General features: G+C 35.8%; 1 protein-coding gene across 3 annotated transcripts in view; it reads right to left on the bottom strand.

Moving 5' to 3' along the window:
• Positions 1-21553, bottom strand: part of LOC148641506 (serine/threonine-protein kinase TAO3) — a 43117-nt gene that overhangs the window by 18614 nt on the left and 2950 nt on the right. For all 3 annotated transcript variants that reach the window (XM_088618350.1, XM_088618351.1, XM_088618352.1), the window contains exons 2-10: positions 9104-9198; positions 5773-5980; positions 3892-3963; positions 3240-3341; positions 2696-2741; positions 2118-2214; positions 1554-1667; positions 1004-1095; positions 255-348 (exon numbers count right to left, since the gene is read on the bottom strand). In XM_088618350.1, the coding sequence (XP_088474476.1) occupies positions 255-348; positions 1004-1095; positions 1554-1667; positions 2118-2214; positions 2696-2741; positions 3240-3341; positions 3892-3963; positions 5773-5904 (749 nt within the window). In that variant the 5' untranslated portion in view covers positions 5905-5980; positions 9104-9198. The remainder of the gene's footprint in view (positions 1-254; positions 349-1003; positions 1096-1553; positions 1668-2117; positions 2215-2695; positions 2742-3239; positions 3342-3891; positions 3964-5772; positions 5981-9103; positions 9199-21553) is intronic.

Genomic DNA, 21553 nt, shown 5'->3' with positions numbered 1-21553 from the left:
CTGTTACAATGTGGTTAAAACATCCATATTTTAGAGATATTATATGCAAACTCTTTAAAGCTTTTTTCAGACAAAAACCATGTTAAAATTGGTCAACATTGTGAATTTGTTTTCATATCTGATGGAAACAAAAGATACCAAAATAATTCAAAACTTTCACATATGTAACAGCTATTCCAGGAATTATAAAAGAAATTTAAATCCTTTAACTGAAATCTTACTAGGCACTTCAGATTCAAATGCAGAGAACTTACCATTCAGTGGACTGCAGTGTTGGGGAATCATTCTGGGCTATGTGATATAAGGCACTCATGGCATTCATGTTGAAGAGTGGAGGCTTGCGCTCAGCTAGAGAAGAAAGAAAGGAGATTTTCACCTCAGTCTATAAGGTTAACTAATCTCTTGTGTCATTGCTTAATTAGCCAGACAATAATGTCATCATAACACAATATCCAATTATCAAAATCTCCTCTATAATCCATGCGTGTCATTTACTACCCAGTTACGTGTTGACTTGCTTTTTGACGTCAACACTATTAAAAATTATCTGCTTTTAACTGCTCTGTGAAATTTGGGAAAACTAACAATCCAAAAAAAGAAGACAATTCTTGACCTGTTATTCAGGGATTAATGAATTCATGTGCATCACTTTTAGCCAAATGCGAGTTTTAGCCTTGTACTCTTCCAGGTCTTCCGCTATTGTTGATGCCAACAGACTGGAGTGTTAGAAACTCAAACTGTCTTATCCGGGGCATCAGAAAACACTGTAATGAAAGGAGTGTCTGCATCTTTTTCCCCCCCAAAGAGTAAAATGCCCATTTTTCTAAAAAAGGGGATCCTCTTCACACTATTGTTTTTAGGGTTCTGGGAATGGGACGGTGTAGACAGAAGCTTAACACATAACCATAGAATTACAATGGGACCCCTCCCACAAGTTCTAAGGCCATGTGCAAGCTGCTTTGTGACTACATCTTAAATCAATGGTCCAATAAGTGATACTTACCCAGCTCTATACAGGTGATTCCAAGGGACCACACATCCACCTTTCCCTCATACTGCCCCTCATCCATGGCAAGGATTACTTCTGGGGCCATCCTGTCATACAAACAACGCTTTCAACACTGTCTGCAAGGCAAACGTGTCAGGAAAATCCTCTTCCGACTTCTCAATTTTAAACAAAAAACACATCTGAACAGCATGGGTCAGGCTTCCGAGAATGTAACCAGCCCATCGAAGAAATTCAATTTGATACCGCAGGTGAAAAACACTTTTTTAGGTGGCTCCTTGTTTCTTTCAAATCAAAACATCTACAATACACTAAAACATTTCAAAAGGTTTTCCTTGAAATCTTTATCATTCAAACATGAGTCACCATTTTATTTTTTAAGGAACAAAGAATAGTGAACGTTATTTAATGTGGAGGCGGCCGTCATCTAACATCTCGGAAACGTTTTGAAGTCTAATTGAAAGAACATGTGTTTCAGCGAACGTTTATCTCCTTTTTCGGATCTCTTCCTGAGGCATTTTCACTGGGAAAGGCTGTGTGTGCTCACCAGTAAGGTGTTCCCACAAAGGAATTGGCAGGGGAAGCTACTGAAGCAGACCCGAAGTCTGCCAGTTTGACCTGACCAGGCTCTGTCAGTAGAATATTTCCAGCTTTAACATCCCTAAGGAAACAAAAATAAATCCAGATATATATTCTGCTTCATCAATTGTTAACTACTCATGTTTTGTTCATGAAAAAGTCCTGACTGGATGATTTAGGGAAGTAATGCAACTTACTCAGAAACTAAATAATACGTTTTTTTTAACCAAGTCATTGGCACCTTTTTGAAATGACATTTTTCTAAAGCAGGAAATAAAACAACACGAGTGTGTAAAACGAAAAAGTACATGCTGTTGTTTTGCATACTGCATTCGTTACCCAGTGATTACCGGGATGGCACCGAATTCAAGGATTGCATTGAAAGGCTACTTTGTGCTCCATTTTGTAAAAAAAGGGAAGAAAATTCCCTTAAAGCAATCACTTCTTTAAAAATTATGAGTAATTCAGTGCGTTTCCAATCTGTGCAATGCGTTAAGGGAACTAATGAGACATCTGCAAGGCTCCAGCTCACCTGTGAATCATGTTATGGGAATGTAGGTAAGCCAGTCCTTGCAAGGCACCGTGGGTAATGGCAGCAATTTCAACTTCTTGAAGTGGCTTCTTGTGAACTATTTCACAAAAGAAAAAAAAATCACTTATTTTTTGAATCAGAGATCAATGAATTCATTCATATGAAAGCCTTCAGATGCATCAGTATATACAGAATTAACTGTATATTGTAATGAAATACAAAAGGTGGAACTGTTGTCTGTAGTATCAAGATAAGGCTATGGGATCGTATGTACCACATAACTTGGCTTGAGTGAGAAAGGAAGCTCATATCAGGAATTGAAGACATTCTGTCTAGAGAACTTTAAAAAAGTGTTAGTTATTTGCGTACAACAATTATTGTAACACGAAACACTGAAAAACAAAAAAAATAGGTGCTGCGTTTTCAAGGTCAAGGTCATTTATGTTTAAGAAAAAAAATCAGAGAAGTTCCTTTAGGCATGAATTTCATGTTATGACAGTCCAGCCCTGCAAGTACTGCATACATAGTCTAAGGCCACTGCTTACTTTTAATAGTACTTAATTTCTAAAAATACTTACCTTCTAACAAGTCTGAAGCTGAACCTAGGCAGTACTCCATGACCAGCTAAAAGAAACAAAGATGACAAGATAAAAAACAGCTGAATAATCAAATCATGGTTTCCTTTTTAAGGGTTTGGATCAGAGGGCATTTAATCAAAACAAAGATGAAAAGATCCTTCCAACTTAAAACAAAGAAGTACATTTTATGAAATTCAAAGTATCTTAAAACTATTTTGAAGAATTAAGGGTTAGAATGACGAGAGCATCCTGTCTCATCTTTCTGACAAAATGCAGGTTGTACCTTATTTAGTAAAGAAACACTGTTTCACTAGATAAAATTCGCCAAGGCAGAATGAGCAAATGAAATGAAAAGGAAGTTCTTATGATGTGTAGAGATTTGTTTATATTAACATCCCACATTTTTGCTTTACGAAGTAGCATGCAAAATACACAGTAAAAACCCTTTTTATATATCCCTCCCTGGATTTCTGAATGTTGACACCCTGATAAAGGTATTACACCTGCACTCCATTGCTAGAGGTGAAAATCACAGTCTACAAACCCAGGCAGTGTTGTCTTTCAGGTAGCAGCCTTTGTATTCAATGGTGTTGGGATGTCGCAGCTGTTGTAAAAACTTGACTTCTTTGATGATGTCCTGCCATTTCTAAAAGTGAAAAGACATTTGTGAGATGGCCTTCTCATTATACAAGTTAGAAGACATTTTAGTATGAGAGCAGTATAGAGAAAGAAGACTTATCTGTTTAAAAACAAAACAGAAAACAGACTAGAAATGCCAACAGAAAAGAGGGATGATGTGCATATGTGAAATACAGTACTAGATATTTGACAAAATCTGGATGAAGTAAAATACTTAAATTCTACCACGATTCAAAAATCCACAGCAGAAAGCAGTCACTTACGTTATCAATATGTAAAGACTTAAAACACACATGATTTAATTGGTTTAATGAAGTTAGGAACAGCCACGTGGTTAGTGGTCCTTCAGAGCACCAAGGTGCTGGCAATTTGAAATGATATGTAAACTATTTAATCATAGTTTAACTTGTCAAACCAAAATTATTCCAAGCGTGTTTAATCTTTTAAGGTTATCTACTTTCATGTTTTGGGTACCTGCTGTTATAATCACATTTCATTTAACAAAAGCGTCTTACAGATACAAGGTCACTCAATGAAAGTTTAACATGTCAGCTTACCTCTGTTGTTTGTTTCCCATTATAGGACATCTTTTTGATTGCGACAACCTCATTTGAGCGAGAATTTCTGGCCTGTAACAACATTGGCAGTGTTTAGCATCACAGTAAGATCAAGAGATCTCTTGCAGACATGTCTGTAACAATGTACATTACTTGGATGTGTTTTCAAACACACCCCACAAATTCAGTCTTGCTCTCGCCAGCTGTCTCAGTAAAGACTACATACAGCTGTTTTATCAAAAAAGCATTTTTTTCTGACCCACACATCTGGAGAGTCAAAACAACCTGTGCCAAGTGATTCTAGCTTTACTACTGATTTATATCATTGGTTAGCAAAGGATTCACAAGCTTTGTATGTTCGCTTAAAGATGAAGAAATAGCACAAGTTTAAAATTAAGAAGAAATGAAGTGTTGGAGAAAAAGCTGACAAGAACCTTAAGTCACATTTTGCTAGATTGATCCAAATTGTACAATGTATTCCCTGTTAAGGAGAATGCACTCACAGAAGAACATAATTGTTACTAACAAGATGAGGACATTCAGCCCATGCCACTCATTTGTTTTTGTTTTTTCACCAGCTAATCTTATCCAACCGTTTCTTGAGAGAAGCCAGGTTATCAGCTTTGACAGCATGACTGGGTAGCTAATTCCAGACTCCCATAACCTCGTGTGTAAATTGTGCCTGATCGCAGTTTTAAATGGGGTTTCCACTTGTGTCTTATGGCTCATGTAGATGTACATTAATAATAATATTCAAACACTATTTCCAGGGCTTTGTAGAGAAAGCCTCATGTATTAAAAGAAGAACGGCAGCTATAAATCAGCTCACCAACAGTTTAGAATAATGTTACAGTATGCAATAAAATGTAAATGAAGACAGTGGGTATAAAGTGGCACTACACTCTAATTACATCATTACGTGATAGCAAATAATGACAGGTGCTAAACACGGGAGCAAAGAAATAGGATGAGAAACAGACATCCTGTTCTCCAGCAAGATGTTAGTAAAATGGAAAGACAGCTGACTAGCAAGACAAACTATGTGATGGCAGAGAAAGCTGGTGAAAGAGAAATACTGAAAGTCTTTGTACAGCTCATCATACAATGTGAACACTGCTGTCAAAAACTGCAATGGGAAGGGAGCAAAAAAAAACATCCAACATAACATTCTCACCAAAGTAAACGCCCTGGGAGTAACCATGTGTGCAATGGGTTATTTAAAACGTGGTATGACATCCAAAGGCATCGAGGTAAATCTTTAATTAGATACTAATTGTAATATACTTCTAATTGACCTAAACACAGAACAGTTTCTGTCTTGTCAATCTAATTTTAATGTGGCTATAGCTTTGTCTCTTGTTCCATAGTCTAGCTGGTGAGATTTTCTTTACATAAATCCTTAGCACATTCATCCTAAAAATGGATGCAATGATTTACTTACAAATGGTACTTTCTAGAAAAACTCCCAAACATTTACGAGCATCTTAAAGTATTGAGGCATGAGGTCCAATTACGTTTTAAATCTATTTAGTTTTTTTGTATATACATTTTCCAAATTAAAGAGAAATAGTTTGCACTTACATACTATCATCGGTCTCTAACTAGGAAAATTGGCTTTGTGTTTTGTTTGAAATTTTACTTGATGACTTTCTAAAGATTTCCATTTACAAAAAAAGGTCTCACAGTTAAGGGTACATGGATGTTGTGTTCAGGCTGTACAATAATAAACTTAAGGTGATAATGATTTTAAAGATAAGATTTTTTTTACTTCTACACAAACAGCATTTCCTTCAATTTTCAAAATGCATTTCCAAAACACAATACACAATCTTGCCAGCATTCCATAATTATTCATTTAAAGTGAATGGTTTCTATACTCACAAAGTAAACTGCCCCAAAACTTCCATGGCCAATTTCATGCAAATCACAGAAAAGCTCCTCAGGGTCTTCTTTAAAAAAAAGTTCAGCAAACTCTGGGTCCTTTATTACGCCTTTTCGTGTCGACGATGGCATTATGACCAAAACACTACCTCTGATTTCCAATCACTTTTTTCCTTCATCGACAAAAACTGGCATTGACAATCAGTACCTGAAAAAAAATATTAAAAGCATGAAAAAGCGGGACAAAACATTCACAAGGCAACACACCGTTACAAAAGCTAATTAACAACTACCAAATATTCATAAGCTGACTGTTCCTGATGGGTGCAGACATCTAATAACCACATAAAGCACCATGCAAACTTACTCAAAAGTCCTAAATCACTTCATTGTTCTTGGAGGAAACCTATACTTCCATTATGTTTCTTCCTAAATGCACTTAGATTAGCATTAAGGCACAAAATCAGTTAATAATAACCTTCCTTATTTCCCAACTGTTCTCCTAATTTTCCATGCACTTTTCTAGAAATGCACTGAAATGATATTATACAACTCCCCAATTAAGGGTCACTGAAGTGAAGGATGTTTAAAGTGAAACGTTTTTGCTACTGTAATCAGAAAAATATATCATTAGTTGTTTTTTTTTGCATGACCACAATGACAAAGGAGGTCATAAGACACAAGCTCATTGTCTAGCAGTGTTTGCTCATCAATATAACTCACAAGAGCTGACATGGTGTGTAATACAGCAACTGGTTCCTGACTGATGAGATATCCTCCATCTGTCACTGCACCCAGTGCAGTTGCCCAAATAGAGACTTAAGTGGTTCCTATCCGTACAAAGACCAGACTAATCTCACATTGTAAGAACTTGGAAGCAACTGAATTCCATCCAAAAAGTTACGAGTGTAATTAAAATGGACCGTATTTGAATATCAACAAATATATGATCTTCTCTCAAGGCCTCATACTAACAGTAACAGCAGTAGTTTACATTTGTTGGAATATTCAACTTCTTAATTTGGCAGTCCAATTATATTCATTGCAAGTTTCCTCAAAAATTAAAATTCTTTACCATTGACTGACTCAAAGAGAAAGCTTCCAACTATTTTAAAGATATCCTTCCATTATTTCAAACTAAAAATGTAGAAAAATATTAATCAGAATTCTAGCACAAAACAAGAGCAGATTAGATTTCTCTCAGAACCTTAAAGACAATGGCAGAAACCTGTAAGAATTTACATAGTACAGTAAAAGAAACAGTCTATTAAGACTTATTTATCTCATTCTTAAATCAGAATGTTTAAAATCTTTGACTCTATTCCAGCTGATGCTTTTCAAAAATAGTGTGTAATACCAAATGTTTTCTTCTAAAAAAAATCTACATGTAACTTTAATTGCAACAAATACTGCTGTTAAGTAACTGATTTCACTGAACAGCAAAAAGTTGCATATTAACATCCAGGATCTCCTTGTTGTAAGCTTATACATATATAAATAATTCTATGGAAGCCATATTCAGGTGTGTGAAAGCTCCACAGGGCTCCACAGCCGAAACGCAATGTCTCTTTTCATTTCAGCATGGAATGAGCCTTTACCTGTTCCTTTGTAGCCTATGCATGCTGACGCAGCTCCCTACTTGAACTTAAATAATTCTATACCATACCTGGCGGGTTGTGACACCATTACCTTATAACTTCAATACATCACCGCAAACAGGCTGCAACATAACCTTCTTATGCATGTCTTTACTAGCAATTTTGTTACTTCAGAGCCGAAGAATCAGTATGGCTTGATATTGCATCATTCTCATTTTTGCAACCATTTTAACTACAGTACAACATGACAAACGAGCTTGCTCAAACTCATATGTTTCCCCCTGGATGAAAGGATGGAAGTGCTACATTTTAACACTGAAGGAGAGATTTCACAGTAAAAATAACTAAGGATTAAAAAAGGGGGTCAAGCTGAAATGTAGTGCTTAAGAAAATGCTCAATAAGTCACATGTGGACACAGGGGAATCTTCATCTTTTTTGCTCTTCAGAATCAATTAAATGATGCAATAAAGTCCATTTTTGGTGTAACAACAAGGCTGCTAAAAATTTAATTTCAGCCATGTTATTTTCAGATCAAAATTACATGCATACCAATCCTTAAATGTGCAATTCTAAAGAAAAGGCATACATTTTTCTTGATTTAAAAGTATTAGATAAGAACATTAGGTTAATTTAAATACAAGGAGTGAACAAACTAGCTAATTAATGCCCTCTGACCAATCTTTGCACGTTGCTGAACTACTAAGCTGTAAAGTACCCAAAACAAATTATCCTCCCATAGCTAATTTATTTTCCAATATGTTTATATGAAAAAGCCTACCACAGATCTATATTAAGCATTATATACACACTGAGGTCTATGGTTATGGAAGTCTTTACAGGGCTCATTTACACAGGAGCGTCTCATACACATCTCAATTAAAGTTGTCTTGTAGTTAAAGTGTGACAATTAAAGTACAGCTCAAGAAATCAAACATAAGGTAGAAGAAACTATATTGTAGTTCCTCTTCACAATATCTGTTCACTTCCTTAAAGCCCACTCCGATTTAAAAAAAAAGAATGTGTTAAAGCCTCAGATGGAGACCATGAATCAGAACATACTACTCAAATTATTTGCAAGAATAAGATTTAACAGCTGTCAAACTAATTAATATATGTTAGTCTAAAAAAGGTTTTGGATTATAAACTCTTTGACATTCTTTGAATTTTAAATTTCAACCAAGCCTTTAACACAATACACTTAATTTGGAGAAAAATAAACAGAAAACAATATCAAACAGAAACTGGATAGCATATTGTATAGCATTTTTAGTACAAAGTATAGTATAGCTTTAAATATAAATTATTCAAATAATGGTGCCCTCTTAATGCCTTGTGAAATACATAAACTTTGCTTAGAAACTTAATAGGCATCTAGTGACTCAGCATCCTACATTGCTCATAGCAACATTTTCCAAAGAACTCCAACATGCTGCAACAGGAAAAATCACAACCTTTCTGTCCCTATTTTAATTGATAAAAATCTGTTTCACAAAATACTTTCAATTTGTATATTAAAGAGTACAGTATGTGTTGTTTAAGTACAAGTAAAAGAACGTTAAAACTATGCCTTTACATTTTATCTTTTTAAAACTAAACTAGAAAGGATTTAAAGATGTAGATGGTGATATACAACCATTTGTAATAGCAAGAAGCATTTCAGACTAAAAATAAATAGTACAATCTGCTGGGATATAAAATTATAAAAAATAAGGGTTAAAATCAATTGGTATACCTTTTAAAATGTGCATCAGATATTTCTTTCCAGGTCTACTTGGTATTCACAGTTGTTAAGATCTTCATAGCTGATGTTTAGCGCTGCTAAAATACCTGTTAAAACAAGGGAGCACATTAAGAAAAAGAAACCTCTGATCCACACTGAAAAGTGAAAAGATTAGTGATAAATAATATTACAATAATAGCCAGTTTTCTTCAACAAGAAATACACGAATGCATTGAAATTTGTCTTCAATTGGGAAATTAATAATGCTCATAGTTATCAGCATACAGACTGATCAAATCTTACTACAGCATGGTGCAGCTGAGAACATATGAACCAGATTCTTAGATTCAGATAATAATGGCCTTGTATTTTATACACTCGAATCGAAGTGTATGATAGTATTTAATTAATACTAAGCTGTATAGTGTACATATGTGAATGTTCTAGCCAGAAAAGACAAACAAACTTCTAAACATTTTAGATGACAATGCAATTTAGTCTTCTCCTGTGTGATCCTTCTCTGTCACAACAATCTATAATTCTTTTATTTTCATCCCACAAGGCCTACAAATCCAGAAGTAAAAATAATTGTAATAATAAAAGATGGCTGACAACATTTATTGAGATTGAGTATTGCAATATTTATTAACGTTATGACAAGGATTTTGAAAATTCCATTCCATGTACTAATGACATCTTTATATTTTTATATTTGCATCCAGCATAAGAGAAAAGCTATTCAAGTTCAGAAGACATGTTGAGTGAAGATCAAAACAAAGTAGCATAATTTCTGAAAAATCTCACTCTCTTTGTTATATATTTGAAATACAATTCACTGCTACAAGCTCCAAAGAGACCTTCATTTACTGAGAAATGAACAAGATTAATTTAAGACAGCAAGGTCAAAACGTGATCAAAGACAAGTGGCAAGGAAGCAAAAAGCCTTTGGTGGCAGTTATCCACTGGATAAATTATTCAGGTTTTGATAATATTAAACAGATTTTTCTTCTGAACAAAATAATTGGAATAGAAGATGGGCAGTTTAAATGACACTACTGTACATCCAGATAAGGCTAATTCACTGAAGGAGGCTGAAAAATTCGCAGTTCCCACTAAAATACATAATTTCAGATTATGCTTTAAGAATTATGATCTATGTTTTTATTTGCCTAGTATCAAAATCAGTGCAGTACTGCTAAGGGGTTTTTCTGAATAACTTCTTTTTATTTTCTAAAGGACAGAACTAATGAATTGGTTGTAAAAACAAACACTTTTTAGTAGACATTGCTAAATTAATATGGATGAAAGCCCAAGATCAACTGCAGTTCTGTACAATATATATAGGAATGGCATCATTTCACTTGATGCTCCCTAATAACGAAACCTCAGCCCTTACATTTGGAGTATGGCAAGATATGACTGGCTGGGAGATTCCAGGAAGCAAGCACCACCGGAGTTGAGCGATCAGGTGTGGGGTCAAAATCAAAGGTTGATTAATGCACTGTTTAATATGTTACAGCCATAAGAAATTTGTGGTTATACAAAGAAGAAAAAGGAAATTTAGAGCTTTTGCAATGGAGACATCAGATGCATTGGGCTCACCACATGAGAACGCTATGAGAAAACTTAAGTGCCAGAAAGAAAATGCAGATGATGGAATGTGGAAACAATGGGCTTTAGATTCTGATGCTACAAATCTGAAAAGCACTTATGCCTGGCTCATTGTGTGGTCTACCTGACAACCGTCGCTGCTTCTAGGTCAAATGTGTTTTTAAATATAATGCATTTCACATGAGAAGCACAACAGCCTCATAAAATAAATCTCCACAGAGATCCATGGAATAGAGTCACAGTTTTATTAATTCTCTCAAGGCTGACATACTGTATGCTGGCCTCAGTGTTCACATAACATGAAAGAGCAGTTCCACTGCACAATGAGACACTTGCTGCAAAATCTAAGGTAGAAAATGTATTTTTGCCTATTCTAAGTTTAGTTGACATAATATAGAGGAATAGAAAATGAAACATAAATCAAATAAAGCTCAGAGCAGCTAAGCATTTAAAGACTTATTTGGAGGGTGTTCCTATTCCAAAATTAGCCTTTGCACAAGGGAAAACGGACAGGCAGCAAATTAATATATACAAACGGCGCACAGGGCAGAAATTCACATGAAGTAAAAATCTGTATGATGGCACACAGGTGAAACAGTTCAGCTAGGGGGACTTTAGGTATGTGCAACTGAGCAACACAGTATAACTGTGTGTAACCACAGACCTCAAGAAAGCAACACGGTCCATTTTGTCTCTTTCTACATTTCAGCATGAAATGAATATCTGCTTGTTCCTTTGCAGATCGCACATTGATGTAGCTCCTTACTCACATCAATTTTAGTGCCCGTTATGATATTGTGAGGCAGGCATCCACAATCAAGGCTATGAAGTCCAGCTGCTGAGTCCAATGACTTCCTGAGAGAGGTGTTTGTGCTGCTCTGTACCTCTGGCAGGAATGTCTTATACTAGTGTTGTAAATGCTCTGTGACACCACATGATTACCTATCTAACAGGAATGAGGCAAAGACATATTTGATAGTTTCTTTAAGGATGGTTGAAATCCTTAGGTTAAATTAGTTTCCTACCCCCCTCACACGAGTGACACCTAAAGATGTGAAGATTTCAATGAAAAATAATGAAAACCTGTTAAATATCATACCTTTATGCACCACTCTTGTAATGTACGTGAAACGAGATCACAAGAAACAGCAGAAATGTTAAATCGGGAAAACAGTTTGTTCCCAAGTATCAGTAAAGAATTTGAATAGATGACCCACAACAGCCATGAAACAAACAAAAGCCCAGAAAAACTCAGGAATTGTGTTCGACCTTCAAAAGAGTACAATTTCTGTTATTAAATTCTTGTCGCCCATCTTAAGAGGGTGTTATGCACTGTCTACAAAAAAAACATAGCTTTGAAACCTATATCATTTGCAGTTACTGTATTTTTATTTGTCCAGTTATATAACTATTTCTCTCCGAATGCTAATAAAAAAAGGCTACTACAGTCTTTTCCAGAACATTCAATCAATCAGTGTTTTCAGCACTCCACAAAACATTTTAGTCATTTTCCCCGAAGAGAATAAAATTAGTGCTCTCCACCTCAGGGCCAAAGCTAACCTAGATTTCATTTTTCTAACTTAGTATACAATATGATTAACATAAGCCTTACATAATTTCAAAAACAATACATACAAGATTTGCTATGTAGCTCATTATAGCTTAACACAATAGTATACACTTTGTAAAATGGTATTACAACGGGTACTAATGTTATTGACTGAGCTGGAATGACAATAAAAGACTACCAGAATGTCTCCTCACATTCACAAACAGCCAGAATATTGTAAACAGCCAGCAAATATGTTGTAAATCTATTCAAATGATTCATCGAACTTTTATGCTCTCAAGTTCCTGAAAGGTGGTTCTTCAACCTCAGTCTTCAAAACAGTTTTGCTTTAATGAAAGGTGAATTACCTATGGCATGACTACGTCCTCAACTGAATCTGTGTGTCTCTTTCTGTACACTTCAAACTAGGATTGCAGACAGAATGAATGTGGCATTTTTATGTACTTATTAGTACTGCATCATGAAGTCCCACAAAAAAGTCATCTTCACAGTAGTTCAGTCTGCAGCTGAAATGTTCCCAGGGTTGTAGTTGTCCACATAGAGGCAAGCCAGACTCATAAAACAGATTCATACCATTGAAATCACTAGATACATTTACATCCAGGGGAAGAAAAAAATATTTAATTCCTGGCATGTGCACCATTCCATTCAATTGTTCAGCTGTTCTGCTCAAATGCGATTAAATGTGCATTACAGTAGAAGTGAGTCATTAGTGATGTTAAATTACTTTGTAATACAACCATACAGCGACAAATAATATCAAGATAAAACATTCAGTACTGTATAAATAAATAAATTTAAATCACAAATTTACAATGTAATTTAAGGTTACAGTTCCAATAATGCATTTGTGGTCTTACAATGTGAAGCTGTTCTAGTTTTCTTATGTTTGCAGAAATGTAGTTTTTTAAAACAAAAATAGGTCTGCTATGGACATAATCAGATAGACTCCATAAGAATGATCCCTAAATTATTCCAGTTTAAATCTGCATTCTTAATCACATGCCTACTCCTGAACGTGATAGCAGAGATTATCCTGGATCTTGCCTAACAGCAGGCACAGCCTTGGTGGCAAACATTTACAATGATAAGTTACAGCCTTTATTTTCCTTCTTAGAAAAAAAAGCACTGCCGGTGTGCTAACGGAAAGGAAATAAAACTCATGGTACAGCACACAGTGCATCCCTCAACACAATGCAGTTGTTTTCATTTCCCTATCACTGTGCACTGAACATTCACTGACTCTTTACAGTATAAGATCAAGAACACCAGCCTGTCTCCCTTGACTAATCAGTAACCCAGGCATGGTTATTACACTGTTGATTCATAATCAATTTTATAATTCCACACATCTCTGCCACTTAACATCAGGTTTCAAAAGGAGAAATACAGCATTAGATAAAAACAATATGCTGTGCTGCAGTGCTCTGCTTTAGTTTAATATTGTGAGTGTGCTGAACCATTAAGTGCGTTTGCGGTGTGTCGTTTTTGCCATCCGTGGCTTTTGATGCATAAATAAAAGAAGTATAGTGCAATAAATCTTCCCATTCGGGATGTAATAAAAAATGATGAGGTCAACAGCAACAATGATGAGAGGTTACAGCACTTCTACACAAGCAATGACTCACACAGATGCTGTGGTTTGTGCAGGTTTCCACTTTAAAATGTAAATGTATGGAAATACTTTCTACATTGCCCCTTCACCAGTACACACATCACTGCACTCTAGATACAGACTAAAACTGAAAGTCAAGGCCACAGTAGATTGAACTGGATTTACAATTAAGGCAGAAGAGAGATTAATGAAAGCTTGCCTGCTTTAAACAGCTACAAAAAAACAGACCCCAACACACGACAAATGCCAGCAAGGCTCTGCAACATTAAATGTTAAATAGTGCGAATTAAAATATATCAAAGTCTTATTAATTCTGCATCAACTGTCAGTGAACACACAGTAGTTTCTGCAAAATAATAGATTGTAATTGTGCCTTATTTATACAAATAAATTGGAACAAAAGCAAGGATATCAATGTTGTACTGCTATCATTAATATGAATCCCACATTTTAATGAAAAGAGAAAAAATGATACATCATGCTTGATTATATCTAAAATATTGCTACTGCAATTGTCATCAAATGCACTTTTTAATAAAAGTACGCACTGGATTAAGTTTTGTTTATTCTTTTTTCGGTCTCATGAATTACCATGTATTATTTACACCTCCACAATATCTGGATATGAACTCGATCAAAAGCTTGATGAATCCATCAAACATGGACATCTTTCAGCAGCAATACTTTGTCAGTTACTCTATATACCAGAAAATATTAGAATTACAATTACAATTTTAACTGTCAATTTACAACGGTATCTCTTCTATTTTACAGGCGAAACGTGCTTTATGCAGAAAAGCTCAACAACTTTACACCTACAGTATTTTTTCATGAGTTTGAAAATATTATACAAAAGCCTTGCAAAACTAACCCTTCTTTTTCTGTTAAGTACCTTATTTGTATACTACACTTACTGAAGCTTGTAATATGTTGCTTTTTTTCATTGACTTTTACAAAAAACAGTATTTTTCTTAACACAGTGGCTCAGTGTTTAGGATTGCTGCTTCACACTGGGTCCAGCTCCCAACCTAGAGTGCTGTCTGTGTGGAGCTTGTATGTTCTGCCTGTGTTTGCATGGCTTTTGTCTGAGTGCTCCGGTTATCTCTCTGTCCCAAAACATATCGGTAAGGTAACTGTTTTTTTAAGAAAACTGGCCTGGTATGAACGCGGGTCTGTGTTTTTGTCTGCCCTGTGAAGGACTGGTGTCTCATCCAGAGTGTATCCTCCCTCGTGCCGAGATAGCCACCGCAACCCTAAATTGGATGGATGAATATGATCTTTAAAATAATTTATTTAATTTCTGTGGTTTAAAAAAAAAAAGAAAGAGCTCTTAGGTTTAAGTCCAGGATTTCAGCATTTACCCAAGTAAAAGATCAGCAAGCTAATTAACCAACAAAAACTGTTTGGAATTCAGGTTCCAGATTCAAGTGCAGATATAAGGTTTGGAATTTCACTCCAACAAAAGATGTCATTAACTGAGAAAGTGAATAAAATAACTGTTGTCATCTTTAGTTCCATTGCAATGTTAACAAATGCTTGAATGTCTGCTTCCAATTCCAACACTGTTTTTCACAAATCACCATTAAAAAAGGCTATTAAAAAAACAGCTCACCTTCATAAGTCTTTGAATATTTGTTATTTCACATAACTACTGCATAAGCTGAAGTCTTGGAATTGTTACAATTATGGGTATTTATACTAGCATATATTATTTTCAACATAAAACATGTTTCTCATTTCCATGTAAAACAGACTGTTTCTGCCAGGTAAAACTCAAGACAAGACAGACAAAAGCTGACATTTGCAGCAAACTCTGGAACAATATTCCGCACTGTACTGTCAGTCCATGCCTTGACACCTTGTCACTTTTGCTCTGCGTGTTTATCTTAGAGCAGAAATTGTCATTTCCATCAGCCATACTCTGCTGCAGTACAGTTACCTCTGGCAACTCAAGTCAGCCCACAGCAGCAATTAAGAAACTGGCTGGATGTAACTGTCAGCATAGATACATTACTCACAATATCTTCTTCAGACTTGTAACATTTTTGTGTGGCTAATTTCATATTGCATTCTTCGGGACCGTTTCTGTAATCTCCCAAGATCCTCTGGTGATCAGTTCATGGTGAGAGATCAGGACAACTTCTCTGTTAGGTACATAGCACAGCTCAAAGGATTAACTTATTTTTTTAATGGGCATTCACAATGTGTTGGCTATAAACATTCGAATTTTGGTTGTCTAATAATGTAAGCAATGCAAAAGTCTGCTAAGGACAACTTTTAAAATCAAACAATGGCACAGCAGACCTCAATCAATAATGATCGCTGCAAGAATATTTGGTATCTTACTTAAATGGCAATTTGGCAAACAGACTACATTATTGGATTAAACCCATAAAAAGGTACATAGACCATCTCAGAAGGGAAGACCCTTCTCAATGGGACTGTTTCACCAGGAAACTATTATTGCAGAGTCAGGTTAAAAGTCCTCCATAGAGCCATGGTAAATGGGATAAATGGGTTTGTGCAGTGGGAGAGCACATCTGTCTCAGTACACTGAATGATGGTCTGTCACTGAGAGGCAGCGGCATACAGTTTTCAACAGGCCAGTTTTAATTGTCTCATTGTGACATCTCATCTCCGGCACTTAAAATTCTTAAAGCACACATACAAAAGATCGGCAATTTAAGGCCTTTTCAGTAGAGGATGACAGAAATGTTCCTTGGGAATTTCCTGTCACTTTTTGCACTTGTTCTTCATTTTGTAAGCGCTGCATCCCCTTTCAGAAAGAAACTGTAACAGACTAAACATAATAAAAGGACAGATCAAGCCTAAGTACAAAAGAAGGGCCAAAATCAGATCAGGCAAACTGGTCTGACAGGATGAACCTACAAAAAGCATGATGCACTTTTCATTATTTTTGGCTGTAGGGACTGCAGACCACAAATATAAAGAAGGAATAAAGAGGACTTCACAGTGTGAATTAGCGCTAAACTTCCTTGGAATAACATTTAAAGAGGGAAGTAGGACAAATATATCACAGTGACTGAAAAACTACAATCCAGCTGTTTCACAAAGGGATTTAATTATCTGTTTATTCATTAATGTTGATGTTGTTCAAGAACTCTGAAAACCATGGAAGATACCATGCACAGAAGGGAGTTTCTGCATACTCAAGTTTACTGACAAGACAAAAAATACTTTTTATGACCTAGCAGTTGGAAAAAACCCACAAGATGATCAAGTAAACCTAAACAGTACAATACAAGAAGTATCATCCATTTTTTTGATGCAACAATTTATACTATTCCAGAATATGTGGTGGATTTTCTTAAGAAGCAGCAGAGGAATAAAATCTTTGCATGTATATAGTGCTTTTCAATACAAAGATATTTACATAGAGGAGAACACCCACTTCTTTCAAAATCGGGGCAATCTGCAAACAATACAAAGGGTCATTTCCAGGCTAAAAAGTAAACACGTCCACCATCAGAGTCAACACAGCTGAGAGAACAGAACTTAAAACACAATTTTCATCAGCATGATTTTCCAGTTTCTTAATATATGATTAAGTGAATATCCCAGTGAGGAGACTGTCCTTTCCTAACTAAAATAACAAGATACTTCCAACCAATTTGTTAGGAGGATAGGAAATCTCCAGTTATTTCCCAATACTGTACTATATACTTTACGACAGACTTATCACAGGCATTCAATATTATATCACTGCACTTTGTTCTCAGCAGGAAAAACACACAGGGTCATTAAAAATGCATGTGTGCCAATTATAATCACACTACTCAAGGTACCACTAATGCTGTGTAGATTACTAAAAAGAATTGTTGCAGACCTTACAAGAAAAATACATTGGCCTTTTTTTATGACCTTATTTTTGTATTTCAGCAAAGTGTGTCAATCTTATTAGTAAGCAAACTGATACAGATGCATTTTAGCCATGCTATTATTTTTTTCCCCATGACATGGTAATCGCCTCTGAATATATAGTACATACTGGTGTTGCTGTATTGTTTTAAACACAACCATGACTTAGGACAAGCTTCCTTCATGGGTACGTTCTGTCAGCAGCGAGAATCAGCTGCTCAAGACAGGTTGCCAATTCCATTAAACCGATACGCAGCTTTCCTCCAAACAGGCAGACAAATGCAAGGAGGAAAGCAACTGAAGGCTGCTGTAGCATGAAAAGAATCTTGTATTCACAGCTGCATTTTAACCAGAAAATCCAAAGCAGATCATATGCCGTAATTAAGTTCTTTACATTGCAGCCCACACCCATTGAGGTCAACACTCGAAGAATGCAGCTGAAGACTACAACTTTCTGCTGATCCGTGTTCTTGGAGCGATTTTGTCACAATACCATCCGCAAAAAGCTAACAGAAATTGATGTTTGCACATCAATATGCAACCACTAAAAAAATTTATTTTTCTAGGCAGCCATTTCTACAATATTTTAGACCCTGCCTTTTACCCGATTGCTACACCGGAAGTGTTTGAACAAGGGATGTTTTGTAAATTTAAAAGTTTTGATATTTTCATAAAGATTGTTACAAAATTGCGATACTAGTGAGATGAAAACCAAAAGTTCTTAAGATGGTATTTCAAGACTCACGTGCCTATATTCCTGTCAGTCCTCCGCAAAGCCATGTGTACACTTCAGCTTGTTAAAGTACCCAGAGAGGACAAAATGGCATAACCTGAAAGTATTAAACTGACCAAAACAGCATACTTTAGAGGACGTTTAAAAAATATACTGAATTAATAATACATTAAATTACATGTGGAGAGGTTTTCAAAAGATATTAAAAATCATCATTTGTATTCCTGTATGTAGGTGTAAATTATAATTTTCAGAATTTTGACCCAAAGAAAATGCAACCTTAGCAAGGTCATACTGGGTGTGTATACTATCCAGGGTTGTGAGTTAATTTCAGTTCACTGTAAAATGTCATTAATGTCATTTGGCAAATAAATGTGTCATTTTGCCATTGTGCACATTCATTTAAGAAATTTAAATTTTGCACTCCCTGTTTTGAGTTTCCTGCATTGAAACATGGACAAACACAGCTTTGCAGAAAGAAAGAGTTTGAGGTCTGGATAACTTCTTTTAAATGAACACAATATTGTTTAAAAAAAATCAGCTGTGAAAGAAAAGTTCACAATCTGTTTAAAAAACATCACAGTGAAGACTGTGCCAGCAGGTTTTCGACTTTGTCTAAAGATCCATGGTGTTACAGAATATCTGTGTAAGTTAGTAACTCTACTATAGGAAATGCAATAAAGTATCTTAATAGGCAGGCTAATTTAAACTGTTTTCTCTTCCTACTGCTCACATGAAGCTAACAGCAGGACCACATCTTCTCCATACTCAGTTTTTACATTTCGTCTCCTGACACACCTCTGCTGTTTGGCTGATGAGTAATTCTCAAAACAGCTCGATCACAGGCAGAATGTCAGACTACTTTGCTCAGCAACCTTTCTATGGTAACCCACATGATGCTTGGTTTTAGATTTCACATTACTGTAACTTTTCTTTTAATTTACCATTTTGTAAGGCTTTATGAACACTGCCTAAACTGGTGACACACATATATAAATTTCTCTGTAATAAAGATCACCAATATACAGCATACTGACTGTAGATGTTAAGTTCTTTACAAAATCATCAAAACATCTTTCAAGTAAGCAATATGCATTTTAACAGTAAGAAAACAAAGGCAAAATAATATTCTTGTAGACATTTAAGAGGGTATTCTTATTGCAATTATGTCATTACTGCATCATTCCTAATGTACTGAACTCCCTATCACTTCATTGCTTTTGCAATTAACTGCAATGTTAAAGAGAAAGCCGACATAAATGAAGGTGTATAGGGATGGTCAAATGTGAAAATGTTACACAATCCCCACTTTGAAACTCTTAGATAGCATTCATAGATAACACAATGCTATAAACGACACTGATCAAAGATCAACTAAAGGCTTGTCAGAGAAATATTTCTAATACTCCGCGACTCTAAATAAAGAAACACCATGCTGAGATGAAGGGGTTTCCTGCTCATATGTGCATATGCCTTTTAATTTTAGCAAACCCTCATGTAGTACATACAGTAACACAAATCGGTCACTACAACAAAATGAGAACTAACAGTCTACAAATGTAGCTGCCAAATCAGCAAATGCCCGATTTAGCATCTGCAAAACTGGGGTACAACATAAAAGAAACATTTGTTTTTAATGCCCCCGATACTGAAATTTGGGTGGGACAGTTCCTTTTAGGAGATGGTTTAACTCAGTTGTGGAGGCTCAAATAGACTATTCTCAGGTATACAGATTAAAAAAAAAAACCAATATTAAACCAAATCCTGCACAGCATAAGGTTAACAGGTTAAAGAACACGTGGACAGAGTAGCCACAAATATAAGTGGTATTCTGCATCCACCACTATACAGCAGGTCACCTAAAATTTGAGAAAATAATCCCCCCCGCACCCCCCATTCACAATTGTACTGTACATTTCAGATGCCATTTCTCCAAAATATTCTTATCCATTCTCTTTTTCAAAAGGTCGTTATTTACGAACGGCAGAATACAATTCATTGCTAAAAGAAAACGACACATTTTGTCTACCCTGAAAGGCTGTAAAATGTTTTTTTTTCCCCAGACACGTTGGGGAGAAAAGTGGAACGTCACTCTGTTTGAAGAGAAATCCTTTGTAAATCATCTACGATTCTTCTCTTAGCACTCTGAAAAAAGTCTGTTCCCAGCGCTGAGAATCCTTCTCCTGGAGATTTGAAACTTCATTCACACCAAGATTATACAAAGCCCTTTACAGAGCAGTTTCTGTGCAGTGATTAAGTCTGTTGCCAAGCTTTATAGCTCTGCTCTGTTCTGTTCTATGGCCTGTCTGACTTGGCAGAAGCTGTTTTGCAGTGGCTGGAGACTGGGCTAGAACTAAAACGGTAACTAGCCAGGCACTGCTTCCTAACAAAAGAGTTGCTGCCGTTAGTCATTATTCAACTCACCTACTCGATCTGGTGTGCCAAATTAACTACATGAATTAACCAGTGGCCTCTTTCTGAGATTCTATTAGAGGTGCAATGTCCCATGCTATAGGATTTATAAAATGTTTACTTATTCAAGGTTTTTCAACATTGGGGTGCACGCTGAGAATCTTAGTTTAGGCTACACACAATACTTAAAAAGAGCTACCTTTAAGAAAAACGAACATCTCTGTTTCCACGTATCGGCAATACATCCATTTTCCTCTGACTGCTCTTACATTTCCTGTCCTGCAACACAGAACCTGGTAAAACTAATCTACATGTATTTGTTGCTTCTGAGCCTGGTAAAAGTAATCTATATGTATCCGTGGGTATCAGAGGAAAACTTAGCTCTACCTTAAAGGAAACCACGTGGAACAGAATTATAGACATTGGACATTTATGGTATTTGTTTTATCTATGTTTTTTTTTAATAAAAATTAAATCTCATACTGTATGCATGGGAGGAGGACAACAGAGTTGTGGGGAAGTTTCAGGTCTCATAGTTGGTGGGTTGTCTCTGCAGACACTGCTACTGTACGCAGGTGCTCCAGTCCACCCAGCTGTATTTCCAGGGCTAATCCCTGCAGTGGACTGGAGTGCTGTAAAAGG

This window comes from Lepisosteus platostomus, chromosome 24, assembly GCF_059453375.1.
Source record: "Lepisosteus platostomus isolate fLepPlt1 chromosome 24, fLepPlt1.hap1, whole genome shotgun sequence".
In the NCBI taxonomy this organism is placed as follows: Eukaryota; Metazoa; Chordata; class Actinopteri; order Semionotiformes; family Lepisosteidae; genus Lepisosteus; species Lepisosteus platostomus.
This window is presented reverse-complemented; position numbering and strand designations above follow the sequence as displayed.